The following is a 26,418-nucleotide window of genomic DNA, read 5'->3' as shown; positions in this document are numbered from 1 at the left end:
GAACAGCGTATACATCATGATGTTTTAACTTAATAATAACTTATTAAAACTTACCGTCTGAAAATTACTCGTTAACAAAGTTTTGAATGCGTTACAAATAAAAATACATTTTATATCTATCAGATACAGAACTTACTTTATAAGGAAAAACATATATATTTATTATACCAATCGTTTTACTCTACAAAAGAAAAACAGCGACGGACGGAAGGCGAAGGGAGATTGAAAGAGGAAGAAAGACTTCGGGCCGTGCTCGTAATACACACCGCTTTGCGTGTATCTGTCAGGTATAGCTTTAATATCGGTTGAAATCGACGATAATTCGCGCCATCGATCGTCACGTTGTTGTTTTCATCGTTTTTGCCCGTTAAAAAAAAAACGTAAGCGCGTATTGTTTATTAACAAAGAGTTATTGTGCCGCCGGTAAATTAACGCTAAGCTCGTTACCCTCTTTTAAGCACTTTCACCGACCGCCTCTTTACGGTTCGCGTCCGCTTTATCGTCACGTTCCCCTTAATGCGTTGCGCCGCTACTGTGCTCGCGAAACGGGCGCAGTATACCGGCGAGATGCTGATTAAAACCGTTAACAATGCTTCGCCTCGGCGAAGAATCGAGTTACGGGCTCTACGAGCGACGTATTATTCTCGCTGCTCATTGTACGAACGGCCGATAATGCTCTTACGCCCGTGTAATTAGCAAAAACGAATCCGGCATCCGTGACGTTACGTCCACTTTTAATTAGACTCCGACTACTGCTCTAGCTCGGACGCGATCAACAATCGAGACGGCCGCCGATTTACGGACGCAACGATCGTATTACCATATTAAAAATTATTTTAGCGCAATTTCAGCGAACCAAAACACTGCAACATTCAATTTCGAAATTGGCAAATATGTTCTTTTAATTTGCGGCTGTAAGTGCTTCAAAACATGGAAGAATAATAAAAATAATGTACGCAAACACATTCGGCGAGTGACAGAATTATTCCACCGGAGGACGCGTTTGACCGCACACCTTGCCGGAAACCTCCGCGACGTCATCGGGAGACCTAAAAATTAGTCTGGTTTTCCGCGTCCGGCAGTTATAGGACTTAAAGCGGAATGGGCCGGATGGCAGCAACCGGTTGCGGCGCGCTGTCCGGCTCCGGTCAGGTGTGCGTCCGACGACGAACGCACTAAATCTGCGAGAGTTACGCGGCCGCCGGGCGAATAAACGCTCCCGCGGAGATTCATGGCGCAATTCACGTTGACTTGATATCTCGCTCGGGTGGACGGGGGGTAGGGGGATGAGGACGAGCGAGGAATTATTCCAGGCCCTCGTGAATACCGAATCGGCACCAGTCGCCGTTCTCCTCTCGAGTAGAGAAAGGGAAGGAGGGAGGAGGCTGCGTCGGGATTGTACGGGAAGAGAGGGGGAGGGGGGGGATATCAGTGGCAGTGCGTTGTAACGTCGGTATAGCCGTGTCCATGAACGGCTTCGCCGTGGATATCGATGCCTCTCGGGATCGATGCACAAGAGAGGGTTTACCATTCCCGGAACATTTTCCATGGACACGAGCAATAAACGGGGAATATCGAACGGAAGCGAGCGGACTCGCGCGCGAGCGGGGGACTCCCGTTCGCTGTAATGATCGGGGCCTTTTGAAAAATGTAATAGCCGTCGCTGTTGGTTGACTATAGCTATAGACAGTATAGATGATGGATGTATAAAGTCACATAATTGAATAGATGAATTTATTTATTCTAGCCCCCCCCCTCTCTCTCTCTCTCTCTCTCTCTCCGAGAGATATAAGATATGCGACTCGCGCGAGATGAAAGTTATGATATTTTTTTGTACACAATTTTCTTCGCGTTCTTTATTTTCTCCCCAATCCTCGTAGACTATAAATTCTGTCGAGTTCTTGCCACCGAGATGCATGCACAGTCGTAGAAAAAATTTATTAAAATCAAAAGATTTACATAGCCGAATGATTAATCGCCTGGTAAAGAGTTTGTGCTTTTTTCCGTTTACTATTAATTATGCCAATACTTTTTACGCGAAAGTCCTTCTGTGATGGTCTCTAAGGGTTTAAATGCGACGTACAATCAAAAACAAATTAGCAACTGACGAGTGTGACGTGCATTTCTAAACAAGACAACACGGTGCTCGAGGCAAAATTAAACAAGTTTCCCTGGAATATTTTTCGAAAATTTTCGCAGTTTAGATAAGAGGCGAGCGTAGAAGTTGTAAATACGAGATCGGGGACAATAAAATCGCTGAACTTTCCAGAATTCAAGTCAAGAGCGCGCGGCGCGACGGTCAGGGAGAGCGAAAGATATATATCTCCCGACGGGAGAAAGAGATCAGCATAACGAGATAAGGGCAGGAGTTATCCTGGACGATTAAGGGAACGAATCCAGAATGCCGAGGTTGTCCCCTCTCCCATCTCGAGGGTGCGACAACCGGTTAACGCGCCGATAAAAGGGGGAAACATCGCAATGGACGCGAGAGATCGATACTCTGCTCATAAGTCGAGAACCCCATCGGGTGTTGGTCGCGACAGCACGTCCCGGGACTACAACCTATCCGCTGAGGAACATTGATATACAGGGTGTCCCGGTCGCTACTTCCGTTCGATATCACCTCAATGCTCAAAAGGATTTTTCGACTCTAACGTTCTTTATCGAGGGGAGGAAATGCCGACGAAGCATTTCGGACATTTTACGGTATAAAGCACAAGTAGCAATTACCTTTACCGAAACAAATTCTATCCCATTGTAGTTGGCTAAATCGCGAACATTTGCATGAAGTACGTACCTGAAACATAAAAAGAATATTTTTCTTAATCATCTCTGAGTTAATCATCTCAAATTTTTGTTTTCATGTAAATATAATGTGCAATTCAATGTACACTTTATTATTCATTGCAGCTTTTTTTCAACACACAATTTATCCAATTTTTTTAGTTAAATATGTATGAATAAATAAATTGATAATGACGTACGAATAATGATTTTTAATTGCCTGTTCGAGTGATTCCAAATTAGTCAAGGAATTGTCGCCATTGACGCGGTCTTTCAGACACCCTGTATGTCTAAATGCCGATATATCGATGGCCGATCGATGAATTACATCGGCACGCCGTTAACTACTAGCGCCGAGCTGACTCGGACTCGCTCCAGGTCGATACGATCGATTCGATTTGCGAGCACCCCTCGTCTACTACTACTACCTACTACTACTACTTCTTCTTCTTCTTCTTCTTTATGGAACACCCGGAGGCTGGTCGATCGTCGATAAAGTTCCCGGGGAATCTTGGAAATCTTTGCGGTCTCGAAAGAGGACAGAGAAAGAGAGAGATGCAGGGAGAGAAGTAGAAAGAGGATCTAGGAAGGGGAGAAGTTAGTGTCCTGCACAAGGATGACACGGGGAACGATGCACCCGGGGGACGAATACACGAGATGCGAGAGCAACCTGTAACCGCCTAGAAATTTATTTCGCGAAAGGGATGGCAAATCGAGACCGTGAATTTTCCAAGTTTACTTCTTCTTCAATCTCTTACAGGTTTCTCTTACGGCAAAGCCAAACCCTCCTTCCTCTCTTTCCCTCCTTTTTCTTTCTTTCCCCCTCTCTTTCTTTTTAAGTCTTGTAACCGAAAAGCTTTTATGTGAAAGCTGACTAGGTGGATCTTTCGATTCCTCGGACACAAAGGGAAAAGCACTATTGCGTTATGCATTCGTCGCTCTAGAGTATTCCCCGGGAATCCCCCGATGTCTCTTTAAATGTGATATTAGATAAATTGAGAATAACGGCGAGAACTCGGCAACGTGATTTTCCTCCGTTTTGGAATAAAGTCATCTAGAGTAAAGTGTTACTGTGCGTATTTCACATTCATAGATCTTGATATGTTAAGATTTCGATAGAGAAAATTTTCCAGTTCGCCTCTTTTCGCTCCTTACATGTTTTACAGCCACTATCGTATCAAATGCATCACGTATGCGTGGGCGAAAAGGCGGCAGACAGGTTTTGTTCCTCGAGAAATCGTCCGGACGCACGCGACCGCGCTCCCATCTCTCTCGCCTCGGATCGGTGGCTCTTGAAATTTTACGACATAATAGTGTTACGAGCACCCTCCTCGGGGAAATCTCTGAATATGCCGCGTCCCGTTACGATAACTCACAAGTGAGCCCGCCCCTCGCTTCAGCCATAACGCCGGAAGTGAATAACAAAGGTACCACAATGAAAACTGATCGAACTTAGAATTGGAAAGGTGTTCACGTCTGCATCCATTACACAATACGAAATATATACGTATGCGCTGCGTATTTTAAACAAGCACAAAATCATCGCGATTAATTCTCATTAAATATAAAAAAAATGTAAACACTTGGAAATGTATAAATATTAATTACTAATTAACTGTAATTTAATACTATAGTTAAAATTCCATTAACATTAAATTTTGCAATAAAACACCGTAATATTGCATTAAAACATAAATGATTTGTACATTTAGTGAATTTTTGATATTAAAATATTCACATCGTAAGCGTACGATTAAATTTAATGATCAATACTAGGCAATTACGTTGCATTCCGTCGTCGCGATACGCATGCGTTTATATCGAAATTTCCGCGCTTATCGAGGTGTCGTTCCACTCGATGATGACATGTTTCTCACGATAATGTAAGTTCATTCGCCGTACCCGTAATGGGTTTACCCTGTTCGCTATGTTAGTGCCCGTGCAGTCTTATCAACATCAAAGTTTACTTAGGTGATGTACTCCAAATTGATGGGAAAGCGCCGGCCGGGAAAATATTGTTCCCCATTGGTGAGCGCGCGTGGACGAAAGGAGCAGGAAATAATAAAAATGGCATAGTCTTCTACCCGATGACGATCTAGCAAGCGGATAACAAATTCGCAAATTCCCCGTCAGGAACGTCCGCCGTCACGGATAATAAGTCGAGGACGATGGCTCTCCATTTTCCGCGTACCCTCCGTTATATATGTAAACATTTTTCCACGCTATATACTTTACGTCACCTACGACCCCTCTCAACAAAATCCTCGCGAAAATAGCTGGATACTTTTCATTCTCTGCTAGCGATTATCTAAAAATGCTCGATTAGCGTCACGATAGCGTTGCAAAAATTATTATTCTAAACCGGACGTGCAAAGAGACGCGCCATTACGGTCATTCAATCAGTGTTCCATGTGCAACTTATATAATATACTATTTTTATATTTAAGTCGGACAATTATGCTCTTCGCTTGCATCACGAGGAATTAAATTTTTTCATCAGTGACCCGTTCGTTCGATATTTCCGAACAAAGCTTGGCGGATTTTTTCGCGCGAGGATCTTTGCCGTGGGAGGAGCCATCGTGTAACAAACGATTCTATTATCGGGGTCTGCGCCGCGCGATGCATCTCGGGGTGACGACGGGGGAGGAGGCGTGAGAAACGGGGTGTACTTTCCCGCGGATCCGGAGGATATGCTCGAATCGTCGTTCCGAGATGAATACGTGACGGTACGGTAATGCACTCTCCGACATTTTTTGGGAAGAGACGAAAAGAGAATCCGGGAGCAAATTAGATGGCGGACGAGAGTGTGGCAAGATGCGACGGAAATCTGACACGTGCGCGGCCACAAAGAACGTAAAGGGGAAAAAAAATAGAGGAATCGCTTTAACACTTCGTTTTTCGACACTGAGCTGAGAATTAAAGCTGCAAGCTGTAACTCGTCCGGAGGTATGATACATAAAGCATGTCACGTCGCGCGAAAAAATGCATGTATTTCGTTTAAATGTCGTAAATTGAGTTTCCAGTTAAACATTTTTTATAGAAAATTGATTTTCTTCAAAACGCGAAAGAGCAGCAAATGCAACATTTTGTTTTTTCATTCACAAATCTTACGTTTCCATTATTAAAATTTCTTATATTTATTCGTCTATTGCGATCGAGGTATTTGGTTGAAATCGATGTTTTTCTAAATCAAATTAGGAGATATTTCGTTGGTAACCAGTCTCGCTTCCTTTATGGCTCGTTAGGGGGAGAAGAATCATGCGATCATTACGACGCACATAACAAGGGAAACGTAAAACCCCGACTAAAAACACCGCCGTCGTCGCCGTCGTGATTTACGTACATCTTTTTTCTCACGGCAGGACAAAATCATTGCGTCGTCCGTGTTGCATCAAAAACGCGCGCACTACGCACAATCCATTCTCCTACACACGATCCATTCTCTCGCGATGCACGCAATCGCGTCGTGCGTTACACGCAATCCAAATTCCACGTTTATTGCATGCCGCGCATCTGATGAATATTTGCGGTGTAAAAAAAAAATACTGGACAGCTTTAAGCAAATTCGATGAAATGTTACATCACGCAATATGCCAGGAGTACAAAATATTCGCTTCTCTTTTAATCTCTATAATTTAATGCACAAACACACACAATCAATTTCACATAAAATATCATTTTCTATATATAAAAGAATAAAGTAATAACATGTCTCTCTTATTTCAATGTAAATATCACAAATAATAATGCGAACGCGAGAATGTCTTTCACACGCGTCACAAAGAAGTGAAGCGGTTTGTCGGTGAAAACGACTGTGCGTGACGCACAGTTAAGAAATGTAGGAGGAAAGGGAGAAGGAACGAAACGCGCTCCTCGCTGATATACTTGATGCAATTGATGCACTTCCCCGTGCATGCGTCATTGCATTCGTATAAGACGTTGTTATTGTCCGCGGGATATAATGGCTGTCATGCTTTATGATCCGTGGATACACTTTGTTCCGTCTCTCTGTTCGCGTTATGATTCGCGATACAGATAGCTTTCGCCTTTCGTACAATGACTGCCTGTCTAGACGGGACGCGATATGCGTGCGCCACTCCACCGTATTTCCTCAAAACACGGGTCTCCTCGCGAGAGAGCGAGCACTTCCTATTTCGACCTGGCGAATTAGTTTTACTACCGCCGTGATTTAAATCTCTTTTCCTCTTCTGTGAGTTAAGGAAAGAGAAAACAAAAAAAAGAGGTGTCCGTGGCGGAATAATGTAAGTACGGCAGAAAGATTAATGCGAGGGGGACGATACATCTATGGAAACGAAGCCAAATGAAAACAGGAGGCCGCGATGATTAAGATTAATTGGATTCGATATACCTGAGAAAATACCAACGAACAGGCATGTAATCCGGAGTTACATCGGATCGAACAATGTAGCGTTCTTCGGAAGTTTACCTCCGGGAGATGGAGATTGAAATCGCGACGCGCTCACTTAGATACCTGGTGTTTAAATACTTGACAGTTACAGTCGCGCCACGCCAATTACTCGATGCATTCGCATAATGAAGCGCGCGCGGTCCCTCCAAGGGAATGCACGCGCGTCTCCCTTTCCCCAGTGGAAGCGGATGCGGCTCGTCACTGTGAAACACCAACGAACGCTCGCTTCTGGGATCTTTTTTTGTCTCCGCAAGAGATACATTCGGCTCAAATTAAAACTCCATTACAAAGTCGGCTCCCATGAAAAATCGCGTTTCCATGTAGAAAATGTAAATGAATGCGGTACAAGCAATATACCATCGGAAAATCCTCATTAAGGGTCTTTGATGCACCTACGGAATTTCGAAAATCCACAAAGAGCTTGACAAATTGTCTCGATATGATAAATTTTATACGTCGCTACTGAATTTGACGATCAAAATCTTTACGAGGTTTACGTAGCGAAATTGTGTCATAAAAGCTAATACGCTGTTAAAATATGCAAAATCGTCGCCAAAAATTAAAATGACGAAATGTAAATTTAGAGTTAGTAAAGAAAAGCAAAAACAAATTTACGTTCTTTCGAGACAAATAAGAGATTTTTAAGAGTCTATTCATATATACGGTTCCATTTTAGCAAATATATTAAATTGTTTACACAAAATCACAAGCTTTAAAAAAGAAATTCTTATTTGTAAACAATAATAATCTTTTGCTTATATAGAATTCAAGCTTCTATAAAGAATTAAATATCAGCAAGTATTTTTATTTCAATATTATAATAATCATTTAAAGTAATCATTAAAAATCTATATATATAATTGTTTTGATAATATTAGTATTAAAAGTTCTAAATACTTGAACGTATTGTTATTTTCTATTCGATATTTTTCTCGATAAAATTGTAAACGCAACATATAAGTTGCATAAACGCAATTTATAGCTGCGTAATGCTATGTGATCTCATTTTATTATTTAACATTTCGAAAATAAAGATATCCTCAAAATAAAAAAGTTCTTCTTTCTTAACTAAAAATAACCACTTGATTTTTTTCAAGCAAACTTACTCGTAGCTCAAATGCATTGTGATCAGCCGTTTTTGGATTCTCTTTTCACGTGGAAAAATCGTCGCGCTACCGCGGCATAGGGTGGTCACAGTCAACTATTTCGATGATGTAACGCACGTCAACTACGGCGCAATGTCGCGCGGCGGCTGTGTGCGACAGTTGTGGCGGTATTAGCGCCAACGCATGTTCATTTCGGTGGCGGATGTTTTGACAGGCGCGCGTGATCGCGCGACGAGATGCTTATGCAAACGGCGCATCGCGGTTGCAGGTTTCGCCGATCAGCGGACCACTCGCGGCGGGCATCGTGCGGAACCGCAAAAATGACTAACGGTTTCGGCCACTCCGCATAGTTGCTCGAGCGCTCCCATCCGTTGGGAGCTCGGCGCGGCTGATTCCTCTAGCTGGCGGGGTAACGCGAGCGAGCGAGCGAGCGAGCGAGCGATTGATCCACCGTCGCCGCCGCCGCGTACGGTATGCGCGCTTACACACCCGGGATGGTGGACAGACGTGTCGAGTGGTAATCTCACAAAGAGGTAATCGCCCGCCCGATGCACTCACGATGCCAGCAGTGGCGTGGCACGATCATCGGTCGGCGAAGGCTAAACGGCCAGGGTCGCGATTCCTATCCGCTCTCTCTATCCCGTACCGAATCGAAAATTGTGATCATCGAGGATGATCAGAGAAAACCGTTGCCGCCGCCCGGCGCCGCGCAAACATTTTTCCCGAAACACGAAATCCCGTTCGGCGAGGCTCCGTGATTCGTACCTCTCGAAAGTATGAAAATTTCTCGAATTACACATGTAGAGAGAATTTTCAACGAGATAAATCCCGGGCCGTTACGCGCGCCGCGGCTACCGCGCTATTACGCGCTACCCGGCTACCGCTACTTCGCGCGCACGCCCGCGGGCGAGGTGGTCACGACGAAAATACCGAAACCCTTCCCCCCCGTTCCCCCGCATCCTCCCTCCGGTGCACATTTTAATTCGACGCGCGTTACCTATCCGAATGTCAGATACGTTACCGGTATGCAAGATACGCAACTTTGTTACGGAACAGATGTGATTTCCTGCAGAGAGAGAGAGAGAGAGAGTTCACGAGCCTGTGCGTCCTGCAGGATGCACAGGCCGCAGCCATGCGAACGCGATCGTGTGCGCGCTCGTACACACACAAAGGGATCCCGGGCACACGCATCTCTATCAACGACGGGCGAGTAGACGGCGGAATAAATTTGAATTTCCGATGCCACCCGTGAAATTCCCATATCAGTGTCCGGATTACATTTGCATCACAGTGCACCGGTCGGTCGTCCGACGAGACGAGAGACGGAGGATACGACGAGCGCACTTGTAAAAATGCGCGAGAGCCGCCCGTTGCTCGTTATTATCCCCCGGGTGAAACAAGTGACGCGCCGCCGCCCGCGCGCGCGTACGAACTCGCCCCGATCCGATACAAACATTAATTTGGGCTTTGATTAACGCCGGGGATTACATTAGCATCGCAAAAACGCTGAAGCGTCGGGGAAAAAAAAAGGAAAGGCAGCTCCGAAGTAGAACCGGGACGTGGCGACGGGGATCTTTTGATTAGCGGCTTTCGTAATCAAAATTACCTAGTCACACTTACAGTATTACACGGCAGAAGGACTTTTTCGTAATGAAAACCACGGAAGCGTTCGCTCGCTCGGGGAGAAAGGATGTGTGGGATGCTATTACGTTATTTATAAAATTTCGCATCATTTGTCAGGTTTATATCGAACCTCGGTACCGTTAGCGTGTTCCATCTGCCTCGCGGCGCATCGTAAATAGCCCGAACTGGAATCTAAATCGAACTTATTCCGTGAGCTGTATCAATATTTGTGTATATTTTCACGGGAAAGCCAATACCGCAACCGATCGAGAAACACACACACCCACGCGCGTATTCGCGAAAAATAATCCAGCCCGTTTGTTTCACCTTGGTGCAAATAAACTGAGGGCGCGGGGAAAATAACGCAAAGGAGAGAAAAAAAAAAGAGGAAGATTATATTCGGGACCACCGACTGTGCGAACACGAGCGATTTCTTCGCTCGTGCAACCATTTGCCCGGGACCAGCAACGAGGGCCATACAAGTTTCGTTCGATTCTGCAGAAAACAACTATTCCTCTCCGATCGCACGTTTCTCCGCAAGTATGAAATATGAAATTATAACTGCTGTCTATTCCTATGTATTTTTAGATCTGCACTCGGTAAAATATATGAAAAATGGAACGGCGTACGCGGGAGATTGATACCCTCGGTGTCTGTCTTTCTACAGGCGATTAGAAATCTTTCAAAAAGTTCGACAGATATTTTTTTCATAGAAATCGTTTTTTTTTTCTTTCAGCTGCTTATACACAGTAAAAACATTTTTGTATTTATGTTAAAATCAGTCCTTGTTAAAGTTTTTATGTTAAAATTTAACATATTTGCTTATTACTTTAACATATTACTGTGTTAATTCAAATAAAGTGTTAAGTTATTAGAATTAAAATTAAAATAAAGTGTAAAAGTAACACAATGTGCACATATTTTTAATTTTACACAATAATCATGTTATTAGTGACAAAATTTATTTGTTAAAATTGACAAAAAAATGTTGAGTTTATTCTATAATATAAGAACGACTGTTATTTCTCGACGTGATCTCGTAATATATATTATACATTAATATTATAATAGTGTTAAAGTAACATGTTACATGTGTTACTTTGACATAATTTTCTCATTAAATTGTTACATAAATTATGTCAAATTATAAAATTTACATTTTTTAATGTAAAAATATAACATAATACTTATGTTGCTGTTGAACGTATGCTTAATATGTTAAATTAACAAACAAATTTGAGACAGGCGACATGTATTAAATTTAACACAAATTTTTTTACTGTGTAATTTTTTAAACATCGAACTTCACCGCGCGCGCGCGCGAGAGAGAGAGAGAGAGAGAGAAAGTCTAAAATTAAATATCTCCTATATATATATTATATATTCAGAAGAAGAGAATGCAGAAAATTTACCCCTTTCTCTCGCCACCTTTTAAAATAAATTTCCAACGCTAAACGATTCTGTAGTTGGAATAAATGCATAAAATATTCTGCGGGGAGAAATCGATGCTACGTTCAACGAGGATTTGAATCTTGGAGGAAGAGCGACTGACTTACGATACACCCCGATATACATACACGGCAGAAGAGCGGAAGTGATTGTGAATAGCGGAAGGGACGAGAGAGAGAGAGTGTACATCTCTACCAAATGCGCCGAGTGCATCCGACACCCAGGGTTCGCCGCTTCTCTTTCTTCGAGGGAACCGCCGCCGCAACCGGGTTCGCCTGCCATTATCTCATTTTTATTCATTCAGCACATTGTTTCTGGATTACGGGTTGTCCGCCGCCCCATTCGTCATCGTTTATTTTTACCCGGTTGGCCGGCTGTGATTTACTTCGGCACCGAAATACGTTTCGCAAAATGCCGCGCGGCCCATTGTGTTCCGCATCGAAAGGCGGCTTTGTAATTTTCACTTTTACTCTCTCGGCCTGCGCCTCGGGGCAACAGCGCGCTGCATCCACTCGTATATTTTTCCTTAGTTTTTCGGTTGTAACGTAAGAGAACTCGTATGATCGGATGATATGGATTTGTCATACCATTAATACACGGAGAGAATGATTTTGCTATGTAAAAATTTAGTTGGATACAGATCCGAAAAATAAACTTTGTCAGATCAAGTATATCAGATTAAGTAGAATGAGCAACATTGCACAAAGTTTTGACATTCTAGCAATTTGAGCGTCTTATATAATTATTTAAAATAAATTTACTTTTTTAAGAGAGAAAGAAAAAAAGAACAATCAACAAATTTAAAATAATTTTCTAAAATAAATTTCTTAACTTTTTAAAACGTCATATAATTTGTTTAAAAGGCAATCATTTTATTATAGAACATCTTCTTAATGTGATCTTTCCAAAATACATCACAGATACATCTATGTGTAGGTACGCATTACATTTTGTACGCGGAAGTTGAGAAAGGGGTGGACTGTCCCATATTTTCGTGCACGTGAACTCTCTTCCGCTTCGTCGCGACGTCCCGCTGGCAATTTCAAGGTTTTCACTCATTTACAGTACTGTAACCTTCCCATAAATAAATCACTGCAATTCCGGCCGTCCCCCGCGCTGCACCGGGCGATTCGCGTGCGCATCTGCATATCGGATTACACGGGACGTGAAGAAGGAAGCGGGCCCCCGCGTATAGAAGCGCGCCGGACGATCGTATGCATAAATATGTAAACGTTGCATCGATGTTTTGCGTTCCCCGTCTAATTGGCCGCTCGCAATCGTTCCCATCGAAACCGCGGAACATGGCAACGGAAACCAAATATCTCCGAGAATCTCTCTCCCGCGCGCGCGCTGTTTTCTACGAGGTCGTTAGATTCTCCGGCATTTGTATTAGAGCGTACTGCGTTAATTTACGACCAGTGCGACGCACGCGCCTTTCTTAAGATGGTACATCGTGTACTTTTTTACCACGATAAGTTGAAAGTTCTGCTCAAAGATATCATCGGGCAGTAAAGTCGAGAAAGGAAGTGTATACAAAATATTCTTTTCAAATCTATCGCGTGCACACGTATACATTAGCTCATTATTATTTATGGAATACGTGTCATTATTAAACAAGATAATTAAAAGAAGAGAAGAGGAGAGAAAGAGAGAGAAAGAGATTATATTTCCTTCTTGTAACTTTAAAATTACAAACACAGTGTGGATATGTTTCTCGAATAAGCGCGATACTTCACGTATACTGTTGAGCACTCGGCGCCCTGTTTGAGCCTCGTTAATTTAATAGCAGGAAATTTAAAGCAGGCTATTATAAAATCTTGCAGAGAGAGAAAGAGAGAGAGAGAGAGAGAGAGAGAGAGAGAGAGAGAGAGACGGCCATCGTACAGAGAGCGGCTCTATTACGCTAACAACGTATACAACAAAGTTGCGCTATAACCGCGGCTGCCGCATCATGTCTAATGATTTAATCGATTACGATCGGTGGAGAACGGTATTTGCGAGTCGTCACCGGCGAGAGTAAAAAAAAAATATCACGGAATGTACAAGTCGATCGTTTACGATTCGATCGCCTCGCCCGAGTCGAGAAACCTGATAGAGGCCTCACGTCGCCGGCAAATGACCGCGTGTTTATCCCGGCGTATGCTAACGATTTCGTGGAAGAGAGCTCGCGTCGAGCGTGCAACCTGGATCTATCCATCTAGACGTGTCTGCCGAGACCCACTTTACGTCCCACATACTTCTCTTTATCTCGTTCTCTCTCTCTCTCTCTCTCTCCATCCTTCTATTTACTTATCCGATGTCCGACAATAACGTGCCTAACGTGCGACGTGCACTCGCGGGTAATTGTAAGTACTGGGCTGTCAGTTCAGCAAAATCGAAAGGCAATTTACATCGGAAAAGACAGAGAAAAGGAGATCAGGAGGGGATAAAGAACGAAGTAGCGAGAGGGAGTTGGAAGAAAGTAAATTTGTTGTTAGATTTGCATATGTAGAAAATCAGATGTCGAAAAAAATTTTTGATCTGCATTATATTTATAGATTTACATTTTTTTCCCATAGCTATAATAGTGAAATTACATTGTCTTATTTTCTCTTTCTTAGCCATTCTACTTTAACGAGGGGACGAATATTAGTAAAATTAATGAGACGAATGTGAACTGTCGCGGAATACAACATCGCCGGTTGTTTCCTTTCGCATAAGAAATGGTAGACGGTTGGAGAATGTAAAGACGTTCGCTCATAAATCGTATATCGCAGTTCATCGAACTCTGAATAAATTTCATTTCGCAAGTATTAGAAAATATGCTTGCAATTAATAATTCTCACGTCTCCTCAACTTCGACATTCCTCTCACGACTGGCGCGCGAGACGAGTGCTTGTCTTTCCTGAAAAAATCACAGCGCGAGAGCACAACGCGCTCGCTTTATCATATTGGCATCCACGTCGCACGTATGATTACGCGATCCGGCATGATAATTATCCCGCACCGGCCGTGCGCGATTCATCGGGTAACGCGCGTCGCGAAGTGCAATTGCGTGCGCGAAGCGAGAGAGCGAGTGCGTTATCGTGCGCGCGGTCTCTCGGGGCCAGGTGTTATTATTCTTCCCTGATTATTATTCTTAACCGTCGCGTATAGGCCCGACCGGTCGACGATGCACCGCACTTCCGAGAAGTGATACTTAATTAATGGACGGCGGGAGAGGGAGAGAAGGGGAGCGAAAGAGAGAGAAACAGGCGAAGAACAAACAGCGGGACAACTAGGTAGTCCGCTCACGTAGATCTCGCGTTTTCACTCGACGACCAGCCGTGTAACTTCGTCTCGTTGTCGCGATGGGAACGCAATGCTCGCCGCGCAAGGCACAATTTTTCTGTCGCTCAATTTAACATAGTTGAAACATCGCCGCGGACGGGATCGAATCAAAATCCACACGTGACATTCCCTTGATTCGTCGCTCCTATTTTAAGCCCAACCATCGCTTCTCAGCAAGTGCTGTTTAGCTTTATTAAGTAAAGTAAAACGCTTTTTTAATTTTTAAGAAAAGCCGAGATTGTAGGATGAACGATCGCGCGAAGAGGGGACACACCACGACGAGGAAAGACAGGCGAGAGACGGTCGCTAATGCGACCATCAAAGGAACGGGAAGAGCAGCGTCGGTCGCAGCTGGCCGGACGATTCGCGCGTGATCTTCGTGCTTTATGGGGCGTGCGGGAATAAAACGACGGAAGGACGTTTTGCAAATACGAGTCTGCCGCGACCGTAAAGGGCAACACGACGCTCTCTCTCTCTCTCTTTGAAGCAAAGAGAGAAAGAGTGTCATCGTCGCGGAACGACGCGACAGCTACATACCCGCAATAGCGATCGTCCTATTCAATGTCCCTCCTGCCATTTCGCGTTCATGAAATGTCGCCGGTTGTAAAGGCCCTCGCCACCCTTCTGGAGATCTTTCTTCCTTTATAATATTCCGGCTCGTAACCGTGCGCTTCCGCTATTTTGAGGATACGGTTACGGGGATATTGTAGTTGATGGGTTGCGGTCTAATATCCATAATGAGGGTAGAAACCTTGGCAAAATGTTAGAGAATTTATAACGAACTTTACCCCGAGAGATATTTTTAATTCGATACTCACATGTATCGTGGATTAAATTTTAGAATTCATGTTTTATTAGAAATAAGATACGAGCCAGATAAAGGTTACTTAATTAAAATAATCAGCTTGTAATGTTTTCAAGTGAGATAAAAGTGCCTATTAATTATCACACATTACGGAGGATGTCTTGAAAAACGTGCATTTTTCACAAATCATAAACAAAAGAAGTGTGGGAGTTTGCAATTTGCATGAATTGCCGTCGCGCAAATACGTAGGAGGCGCAACTTAACTTTAATTAATAAAGCAGAGTCGGGACGCAATTAAGAAAACGATCGTGATCGTTGATAAGTAACTCCGGTGAATAACAAACGGACAGTTATTGCATCATAAAACTTTAATAGATCGTTAATAATGGTCCTCAAAGCCACCACAAACCAATCATTAGTAACCGCATTACCGTAAGTATCAATCGATAATAACTCGAAATGTATCTTCACACGAGCCGTCGAGCATACTGCGCTCGAACATAACTCCGTCATGTTACATGTCGATCGTAATTAGCTGTATATGTAAATAAAAGGAAAGAACCTTGCAGCAAAATTACTGTTTAAACGTTCTATCTTCGACATGCGGACCTTGTTAAGAGCGAAATAATTCAAGGAAATAAAATGTAAGAATTTTTCTGAAATATATAACGTAAGAAGATAGAATAAAACAAAAACTATCGGTTTCCTCGCGCGTCGTCGTAATGGAAAAGCAAGCTTCGTAGATTACAAAATTAGACAAAATGTGCAGTTTCCTTTATTGTTCTCCTCAAGAAACTACTACTTCACGCAAGTCGGCGTGTAGTAACGCACGATGCCAAACGACAGAAGTCGCGGCTAATTCCGCGCACCCGGCGGCGACGCGGGGTAGGTGAGCGCGACTTAATTAAAATTTCCCGGGTTCAAGCCCGACGACGGCTTTTGTCATCATCGTGTGGCGGGTCGTTGTTCGACTGCTCGTGATTTTCTTCGCATCTGACGCGTGCTTTCGCGAACCAGTTTTAAGGGTTTAAAAATCTTTTCCCCAACTTAACCGATTATTAAACATTAATATATTCCTCTTCGAGCACAGTATGCCTTCGCGAGTCCGCGGGTAAATCCCCTTTCTCTCCCTCTCACTCTCTCTTATTGCGAAGAACAAAATTACCTGCATGCGCGACGGGCAGGGCGTAGTACGCGGGTTCCCGGGGAATATCCGTCCAGATAATGATCGCGGGAAATGATAGTATGATAATACGGTGCGCCGCGGAAAAGAGGCGCGCGCTCGCGAAAAAGGCGCACGATGATCGACAATGGCGGATTATCCCGCACGAAGCGAAATTAATCTCGACGGCGAATTACTAACTTCACTCCCCAGCGACCCTGACGCTTTATATGCAAAATGTCCGTTTGCATATTCATGTTTGATTTATTTACGTAAAATTATTGTGTAACGTTTCGTATCTGTTATATATATTTATACGTAAAACAGAAGATATCCCTCTGTGTTATTCGTATAAATTCCATATGTATAATATAAATATTAACAGAAGTGATATATAGGCGATTAATAAAGCCGTTATTTCGCTAAATTCTGCGTCGAGGAGAGAAATGCCCGTGCTCATATTATTTTATAAACACTGTCACGTAACAAATGGAGAATGGACGGCGGCGGTATCGCGCGAAATTATCTGTCAGACTTGGCGCGACATTTTCGCGACAGAAACGCATTTCTCTTCGTGTCGCGTGTATTACGTGTTTTGTAATGTACGATCGTGGGCGGTGTGCGCAAGAAAAAAAATTGGGCCATATTTAACGCGATAAAAATAAAAAAAAACGCCTAACGAAAGGCGGAAAATATATACTAACCGTACCGCGTTGGTGATATATTGATTTTCGAGATAAATGTGCGGGTAAATTTTTAAATCCGTTCCTCGGCAAAGAGGAAATTACGCGGTAACTTCGAGATCGATGGATAAGGTATCACCCCAAATGCACGATGATCGTAAGTTACCCCATAAGTTAAGGGCCTCACCCGGTTAGGGTAGCGGAATGATTTTCGAACTTGGCCGAAATTCAATTTGTCCGTGCGTGCGAAGGAAAAGTTATAACCAGGAAGGGCGGCAAGTCTCCATATGGGAAATAACTTTTCTTGATTTCTCTTCTCGTCCGCCGGGTTACTTGCTTCCGCTCGGGAAACGACTGCTGACGTTACACCATCCATTATTGCGACCTTTCCTATATGTCGAAAGTTTGTGGCATAACATTCGTCATAAAATTAATAAACGAATGATAATTTATATGTTCCCATAATATGGGTAACTAAATGTTTATCGCGCAATAAATCTCTTACGAAATAACATACTGTACATAAATTTTTATACATTTCTAAATATAATAACGTCGTCAATCTCTCATAAAATTATATTAAATTAATTGATATATGGACGAGATAAAACAAGGGACAGGATCAGCTATTTTATCACAAGCTGCTGATAAAGTTTTTAATGAGTTCAAAAACTCTTTTCTGCGTGCATTCACGGAGGAAGATCTACCGTGAAAACGCGTGCGTAAGAACGGTGTAGTCTCGAAGAAATATTCTATTCAATTGCCAACTCGAAGCGCTCATTACTCGGAATGCAGACCGGCTGACACCCGATACGTTTTACTCGAACGGGGGCGACGTCGTTAAACGTATCTCCAGACCACATGCTGCACCCGTTGTCGCGAGCGACATTGTTGCAGCGTCAATGCGTCCCGCGCGAGAAGAGAAGAATCTCCGAGGCGCAGTTGACGAAATCGACAGATCCGACGACTCGTTGGCGTACGTCGAATATTACTTTTCCTCGTTGTTGCTTTTTAATAAAAATCCACCCTCATTCATTTCCCTTCGTTCATATTGCGAAGACTGAATATTAAAACGGCGGGCAACATCGAGTCGCTGCAGAATCCCGGGATCTGCGCTTTCGTCTCTCATCCCACGCGCCGTCATTGTCCGCGACATTATATTTAAATTTCTCGCGTAACACCCGCGCGCGCGTACGCGTGTGCGTGTGTGACGGACCGGCGACGACACGCGACGGGCATACTAATTGTTTTCTTTTTCCCATCCGCCCACCGACTCTTTTCAACCTTTTTCCCCGATTACACTCGTTTTCGCGGGGGAGAGAGCTTTCGGAATCGATGTTCGTCTCGCCGACGCCTCCGCGCCACCCTTGCGACGCGAGGATCCCGTCGAGTTCATTTCAATCACAATGGCTGAGCTTATCCGAGTTTCCGAGCGAAAAGGGGAGAAGGTCTATCTATATTCCGCCCGAGTAGCTGACAAATTATCGACGGGAAATTGCAAGGAGTTATTAACCAAACTGGAAAGTCGCCGGTGCGCCTCTTGATTAATGACGAAGCATTCGCGCTGAATAACGCTCGACTGAGCGTCGATTGTCGATTTTACATTAATTTCCAATCTCCGACACGCTCAGATTTCTTTCCCGGAGAACGGATCCGAGAGTAAAGTCTAGTAACTGATAGTCATACCGAGATGCGCCTCTATAATCGAAGCTATGATTTAAGATACTGGGCTGCCGGAGCGACACTTCGCTCGTCGCGGTCCTCGTTTTGTTTCGCTCGTGCGTATCATTAATTTGCGAGTGAATCGAATGGATCGCGCTGTGACGGGAGACATTTATCACAATGAAGATATTATCGAGATATCTATCGTAGCACGCGTAGCCGACGGGGCACGGAGCGGGGCCGATTGTTGACTCGATTACCATGGCGCGCACAGGACAAGAATCTGAAACACGTCTTCTCCGTCGAAGAGAGTGATATCTGCTCAAGAGCCGAAGGAAAAAAAGGGAGGATGAGCGATCGAGCGAGTTTCTGCCGCTGCTGCGCACTCGCGTCCGCTCCAGCAGAGCTCGTGGAGGGTTATGCTCGCGTAAACTCGCAAGTACGATACGTAAACTGGTTATTATCGACGATAGAAAGTTATTCTGGCGAGCAACGAGCTGCCCGGCGCATAAGCTTCGACCACAAAGAGAAAATTAGGAAATTTATCGATGCGCGCGCGCGCATGGTAATGGCGGCGGGCGGGAAAATTGTACGGTAGTCAAAACACTTCGTATTTCGATTAGCGATTATGGCCGCAATTTCGTTTAAGATTGTCAAAGACACGTGACGATCGGCGAGACCGTACGAGAAGGCTATTACTTATCCCGGGTACGGATTAATAGAGCGTGATGTCGTCCACCTAGCCGAGACGGTATCTATGGCGACTCCCGATGGTTCTGGTGTATCTTGCATTTATATTTCTTCCTTGTCCAATGAGTCGGAGGTAATCTCCGACGACCGTGGGCACGAGAGCGACGGAGGTGGAGCGGAAGGCCAACCCAACCGGCCGGCAACAAAACGAAGGCCCGCCGATGTCGGCCGGCCGTTCCATTTGTCGTGCACGGGCGCGTCATCATGAAGTCATATTTCACGACTTATGGTAATTACGATCTACCACCCAGAAGTCGTCGGGGTGCATGCGAGACTCTGTCACGCGCACGCTCGCCGTGTATTGCCTGTATTGCGCGCGTGTAAGTATGCAGCATGCATCTCTCGTAGAGATGCGGTCGCCAGACCGGACGTCACGCGTATTACGCTATTCACTGGACACACACGGGGAATTGTAGCCATTTGTCCCGCCGCGTCCGTAGTATCAATCTAGAGCGCACGAGCTCGACCGCGACACAAATCGTCGCTTCGAGTAATAATTATTGTGCGCCGGAGTACCCGCGAGCGCGCGGCTTTAATTGCCTCTCCGAGCTACGACTAGGAAGAGAAATCGCAAAACTCTTTCGCCTAGACGGATGATGGGAGATAGGACGTAATATCGAGGCAACCCCTTCTTATTTCTGAACGAACTCTTAAAAATCCAAAAGACCATATATTAAAGAATGACATGTTACGCTTGAAAATCGAAAGCGAAGATGAAGATTGTTGTAACGTATGAGAGATTTCGATGAGTCAATCTTTTTTGCTGTTTTGTTACAGAAAATGTTCACAGGTTCATAATAAAACAAACGTGACGTGTGTTCCTATTGCTAAATAAATGTTTGTAAAAGAATTACATTTAACATCTATCCATTAGAAGATAGAATTACCGTGTTAAACTCACCTGACAGTTACATGTTAAATTAATCTCAAGTAAACTTTGTTTTAATAAAATTTCAAGTCTTAGTTACAAAGATGTTTAAAGACGAAGAGTTAAGAGAATTATACGAAGAAAAACTACGTCCGCTAAAGTTTCTGCTAATGAAAACCGAGCTCAAATTAGAGACAACTCCGATCAAATCAATCGAGTAATCATAAAAAAAACTTTGTAGTTACTAAATCTTATTTTAATGGTAATATTTAAAAATACACAAAAATAATATATGAACAATAAAATCGAGCTACATTCTTTAAAAATGTAATCGGTAGTATTTTTTTACAGCTATTATATAATCAGTAGTAAAGACATATCTATAGATTCATTTCAGCCGAACGGCTGAAAAACACATCAACAAATCTCTTCGAGCCACAACTAGAGCCATAAATTGGACTCGTATATGCGAATAGCGTAAAGCGCAATAGCGCGCGGCCTCGTTGCGGTCTCGAAACTGCCATTTTTTCTTTTACGCGGTGCAGCAGCATGTCGCGTGGATTAGTGCGGTCTGCGTCGAAACGATTCCAGTCTTTTTAAAGAGAAATAAAATTCCCGGATTCCCTTCGTGGCCAATAATATTTTGGGCCGTGTCCCTGTGATTCGTGGCGTTACAATTTTTTCCGATCGATCATTCGACTGCAGTTTTCAATTTAAACGCGAATTGCGATTCGCAAAAACTACAGTAAAAGACCAGACTTTATCAACAACGTATAAAAAATAATAAGATAGATATTTCCTTTACTTCTTTTTTATAAAACCAATAATTTTTTTAAAAAACTTTTGGATATTATACATTATTATCATTTATTTTATTTAACTATTAAAATTCAAATCTGCATTAGATTGTACTATATTAAACACATAACGTCTTCAACATTTTACTCTCTTCCTCTTTAACAAAACGAGAAAGAGAGAGAAAGAGAAAAGAGAGATTGCTTCCTAAAACGTTCCATCGCGTAAAAGATACTAAGTTAACAGATGGTGGAAACATTACAATTTTGGGAAATGTGATGAAGTACGTTTTATCCTTCTTTATGTTCGACCAGAGCGAACTAAACGGGACGGCAGTGCGGATACTCGCCTTTAATGTCCGGTATTCGTCGATCGATCTCGCGTACCGGTAACAACCGCTGTGGCTTCTAGACACTACGGAGGCGTCGTCGTCGATCCGGCCACACAAGTAGAGTGGATCCCCTTCTTGATCGGCAGACTCTTATTCTTTAGATGACGAGAGGGTAGGCCGAAGCCGCAAGCAGCACATACTCGCATCGCGATCGCGGTACAGCTGTTGCGCTTAATAGCGGTTATTTGTCGCTTGAGCGTGTTAAAATGTTGCTGCCTTGTTGCGTGCGGGCAAAATTCCGCGCGGGACACGTTTCCTTTAACCGATACAGTACACTCTTTCTCTCTTTCCTTCTTTCTCCATATCCCCGTAACATTTTGCACGCTTTAAGTAGCAAGTGGTACTTTAAACCCTTGCCCAGCCTCCGGGAAATGTATTCCCTAGTGTTACAATGATATATCTTAAATGGCGTGTATTATATAAATTTGTAGAGTCCATTAAATGAAATTGAATTTAAATTCTCTGTGAATTACACCGTGAACAGATACTATCGCGAATGTCTCGCACAGCTAGTGTTTTAATTTCTGTAAAATAATTAATATTCCTACGTACATTTCTGGCTAAATATTTTTGAGCATTATAAATTACGAAAAATAATTCAGGTGTTATTGAAATTTAACGCGATTTAATTATGCGTAATTTTCCAGGGGTAAACCGAATGTTAGAACGAGAAAGAGAGAAGCTACAAATTAAAAAATGATTGCAGTAGTGTAAGCCGAATTTAATCAGCCCAAAGATCTGCGCAAACATATCGGCCGAATGAGGGTTCTGGAGGCACGAATGGTGGCCCCAGGAGAGATTAATAGGACCGTTGCTCGAGGGAACGAGACAATGCTAAAAGAACAGGATAGTCCGGCTAAGACGGTTTTTACACGCGCGGATGAAGTCTCGTAAAGTCTTTTACGGTTCGAGTTATAAAAGAAAATACCCGTCCATAAACTGCATGTATATGCTGACCGGCGTAAAAATATGTACAATTTAAGTATCGCGGGGGAACAATAAATTGTCGTTTAAAAAAAAAAGGAAAAAAAGAAACCGAGAAACGTTCAAGGATGTTCTACGCGCCGAATAGTCGCGCCGAGAGAGATCGAACGAATCCCGCGGGAAGTATCGTTCAAATGGACACTCGTTTTATCGGCGGCTTATCCTTAAACGCGATTCATCCCGCCCGATCATCGAGAGCGCGCGCCCCGCCAAAGCGGCGATTCTACGCGAGAATCGTAACGAGAACACTCCGCGGAATCCCGTCTCGCAAGAGCGCCCGGCTCGCGAGCCGAAGACGATCTCCCCGGCTGATACCGAGTGACATCCAGCGGGGAACACGCAGCGTCATTTGTTACCGACACGAGGCGAGCGAGCGGCTGCTCCGCGGGCCGCCGACAATAGGGGCCCGAGCCCCGTCCCGGGGCCCCGCTGCGAGAAGAAAGACCGAGAGAGCGAGAGAGAGAAAGAGAGAGTGGTTTTTTCGTTCAGCTCGAATACCGACGACTCTCTCTCTCTCTCTCTCTCTTTCTCTCTCTTTACCTAGCGTGGCGACCTTAACCCGGCAGTGAACGCGCTCGGAAATCCAAGGTGGATGATTAAAGCTTTGATCTTTCTTATCCCGGAAATGATTCCGCGATTTGCTCGGGTGTCTGCGCACGAGCGTAACAAAAGGCCTTTCCTACATTGCGTCGTGATTGATTTATCTGTCGTAATTTTGAATTTACTAGCTATCGGAAATGTAATCTCTCTCTATAGTCCGGCTTCTTTTTTCTCCCCTGGCAATAAGAGATTTTTTCTTTCGCTTGAGAAAAGTTTCAGCGTTCTCCCGTTTCGCGGAACTTTCGAAATGTCACCGTTACCATCGCGCCCTTGTGAAAATATTTTCTTGTTCTTCTCGTCGACGAAACGTACACTCTGGGCTCGAGATCGAATGGGGTATGACGAAAAGTGTGCGGCAACGAAAATGTACTCTGTTAGGCAAGCGTGGCACGTACCCAGCGAAGGACCAGCACGTTACCGCAGCGCGCCGCGGCTTCCATTACGCCCTGTTTCTTACCTGAAACATACGAATGAGGATTGGATTAGATATCGGTTGAATGATGGTCGAAATGTTCTCTTAAATATTTATGACGATCGGTTATCATGTACGCTAGCTTGCGTGGCGAGGCGTGAGAATGTGTTCGGAATAACGCTGCAAGGCACAACGCTGCATTGATATGCAAGATGCATGTCATAGTTTTCGCATATGAAGATCGAAAATCGGATAAAAATAACACGTGAGATAATAATGCATAATTTACTCGAAATAAGTGAAACACTTTTTCGGCAAACAGTTTGCAAACGCGCAGCGTGAGTCACACTTTTATCTCGCGGCATAGTCAAAGATCATCGAGGCAGCAAAAAGTGCAAATTAATAACGATTGAAATCACGTAACGCAAAATCTGTAACGAAGTGAGCCAGCCGGAGAAGAACGGGAGAAACGTTAATTAACACATACCGGGATTGGATTCCGCGCGGCCTCGTGTCCGCGTCCGTTACGACGAATCTAAAATTCAATCTAATTTCAGGTATAGCCGAGGGTAAATTTTCAAGCGCTCGATAAATTTTCCCCTCGCGATTCGATTGCACTCTCGCGCGAGCCGTGCAAAATGCCGCGTAAACTTAAATGACGCCGATATCGCGCGGAGTCCACGCGTGTAAAGGCACTTGAAAACATTTACTTTCGGAACGCGGCGTCTGTTAAAGGTTTTTACAGAACGATTTAAAACAATACTTTAACGCATATACACGTACATATGTGTCAATTAATTTAATGCAACGTTTTTATGTCATCTATAAAAGATTCACGTCGAGTGACATTGACAGATTACCGTTCTTGCTCTAGTGAGGAGGATCAATCTTTTCTCCGATCTATCTTCAATATCCCCGTAGAATTTTCTGCGGTTGATTCGAAGCGAATTAAAGACGCCCGGGGCTCATTCCGGATGCTTCGAGGCGTTCGATCGTTTTTACGAGGCGACGCGCGACGGCGCGCGCGATCGACGAGTGTGATTGGAATTTTATTAATTGGTCGTTGCATAATTCATCTCCGCGGCTTTCCGCCTGCACCGGGTGTCCGCGAAATCACGAAGTCTCTTGTTCCGCTGTCAAAAGATTATCAAAAAATTCCTGCTTACATTTTTTGCATGCAATATTTAAAAATTTATATTAAATTATACAAAAGCGCAGCTATAATAAAAATACGGTAACACTATAAATATAGAATATTTAATTATTTAAAATATGTTTTTATGTTTATATACAGCTAAATTTTTTTTCCATTTTTCTTAAAATAATTCTAAGATAATTAATATAAACAATTAGTACTGTCGTCATGTTAATATTTTTCATTTAGACAAAATTTTTTAAGGATACCCCTTAGAACATATGATGAACCGTTTCATCAGTTATCTCTCCTTGGCTCGTACATTAGCACATAATTCCACGGATAATGCTAATTCGCGAGAATACTTAATCGGGATGTTCGCCAGACGATCGAAAAAGGTGCTGGATATTACGCTCCGCGGACTTTATTAAACGCTGTTTTCACCGGCGGACGTAAGCCTATTATATGATAATCGAGTTAAGCGAATAAGCCGACGTTCTTCATTACAAAGAAAGAAACGAATTCGACGTGACGGAGTCGCCAAAGAATTAAAGTGAAGCAAAAGCGCGACCAATTATCGGGGTATTTTCAGCGGCTTTAAATTAATCCCGACGGGAGTAGCAGTATTACCATTTACGTACGCACGATACGTTCCCACGCGATGACTTTAATAACGTTAATGTAAAATTGTATCGTTGCTTGCGGAGAATTTTTTTTTTCACCTTTTGCTTCAGAATATAATAAATTACTACAAAATTCTATTTCAGGATTAAATACTGCATTTAATCCTCTTCGAGTTTTTTTTGCAAGAAAAAAACGCGACTAAAAAACGACGATAAAAATATGCTGCACATCGCATCGAGATATTCGCTTTTGGCGAAATTATCCACTTTTTGTTATGCCCTTTTGAATTTCCCGTTTCTTCGTTTTTAATCCCGACCACGCTGAACGACGTTGCGCAACGGGCGCAAACGTGGATATTAAAGTAGAAGTTCCGCGTTTTGAGATCCGCTAGTAATGCAAATTTTAACGAGATCGTAGTCTGCCGCCTCTTTGCATTGCCCGCCGAGCCGGTGTCCTCGAGGACACCGTCTTTCCCGACGTGGATGACCTCGAAAGGATCGTTGCGAGATTTCTCATTTCGAGTGTCATCCAACGTTGCGCGCAACGCAAAGTTATCTCAACGTAGATAGGAGAAGAGAAAGAGGAAACGGATACCTATCGTGTTCTATAAAATTTAAATGCATATACAGAAAACGCACCAGTATTTCCAACGTTGAAAGAGGAATGGGTATAGGATGACCTGAAACTGTCGCTCCTCGTTTACGACAGCGTCGCGTTGTCCGTCTAATTCGAAGTGGATTTTTCCCTAACGAGAATTTCATTCGACACCACGTTATCTAGTATCTCCAGTTCTCTCTCTCTCTCTCTCTCTCACCAGTTTTGCGATGTCTTGTACACTTCCACGTAA

General features: G+C 43.5%; 1 protein-coding gene across 3 annotated transcripts in view; it reads right to left on the bottom strand.

Moving 5' to 3' along the window:
- The window catches only part of LOC105837087 (CCR4-NOT transcription complex subunit 6-like), a 498,126-nt gene that overhangs the window by 65,561 nt on the left and 406,147 nt on the right, over nt 1–26,418 (bottom strand). For 2 of the 3 annotated variants that reach the window (XM_036286726.1, XM_036286727.1), the window contains exons 4-5: nt 23,796–23,857; nt 2,731–2,797 (exon numbers count right to left, since the gene is read on the bottom strand). The exons of the other annotated variant lie outside the window; for it this stretch is intronic. In XM_036286726.1, the coding sequence (XP_036142619.1) occupies nt 2,731–2,797; nt 23,796–23,857 (129 nt within the window). The remainder of the gene's footprint in view (nt 1–2,730; nt 2,798–23,795; nt 23,858–26,418) is intronic. 3 annotated transcript variants of the gene reach the window in all.

This window comes from Monomorium pharaonis, chromosome 5, assembly GCF_013373865.1.
Source record: "Monomorium pharaonis isolate MP-MQ-018 chromosome 5, ASM1337386v2, whole genome shotgun sequence".
NCBI classification, from domain to species: domain Eukaryota; kingdom Metazoa; phylum Arthropoda; class Insecta; order Hymenoptera; family Formicidae; genus Monomorium; species Monomorium pharaonis.
Note: the sequence above shows the minus strand (reverse complement) of the source record. Positions and strands in the feature narration are given on the sequence as shown.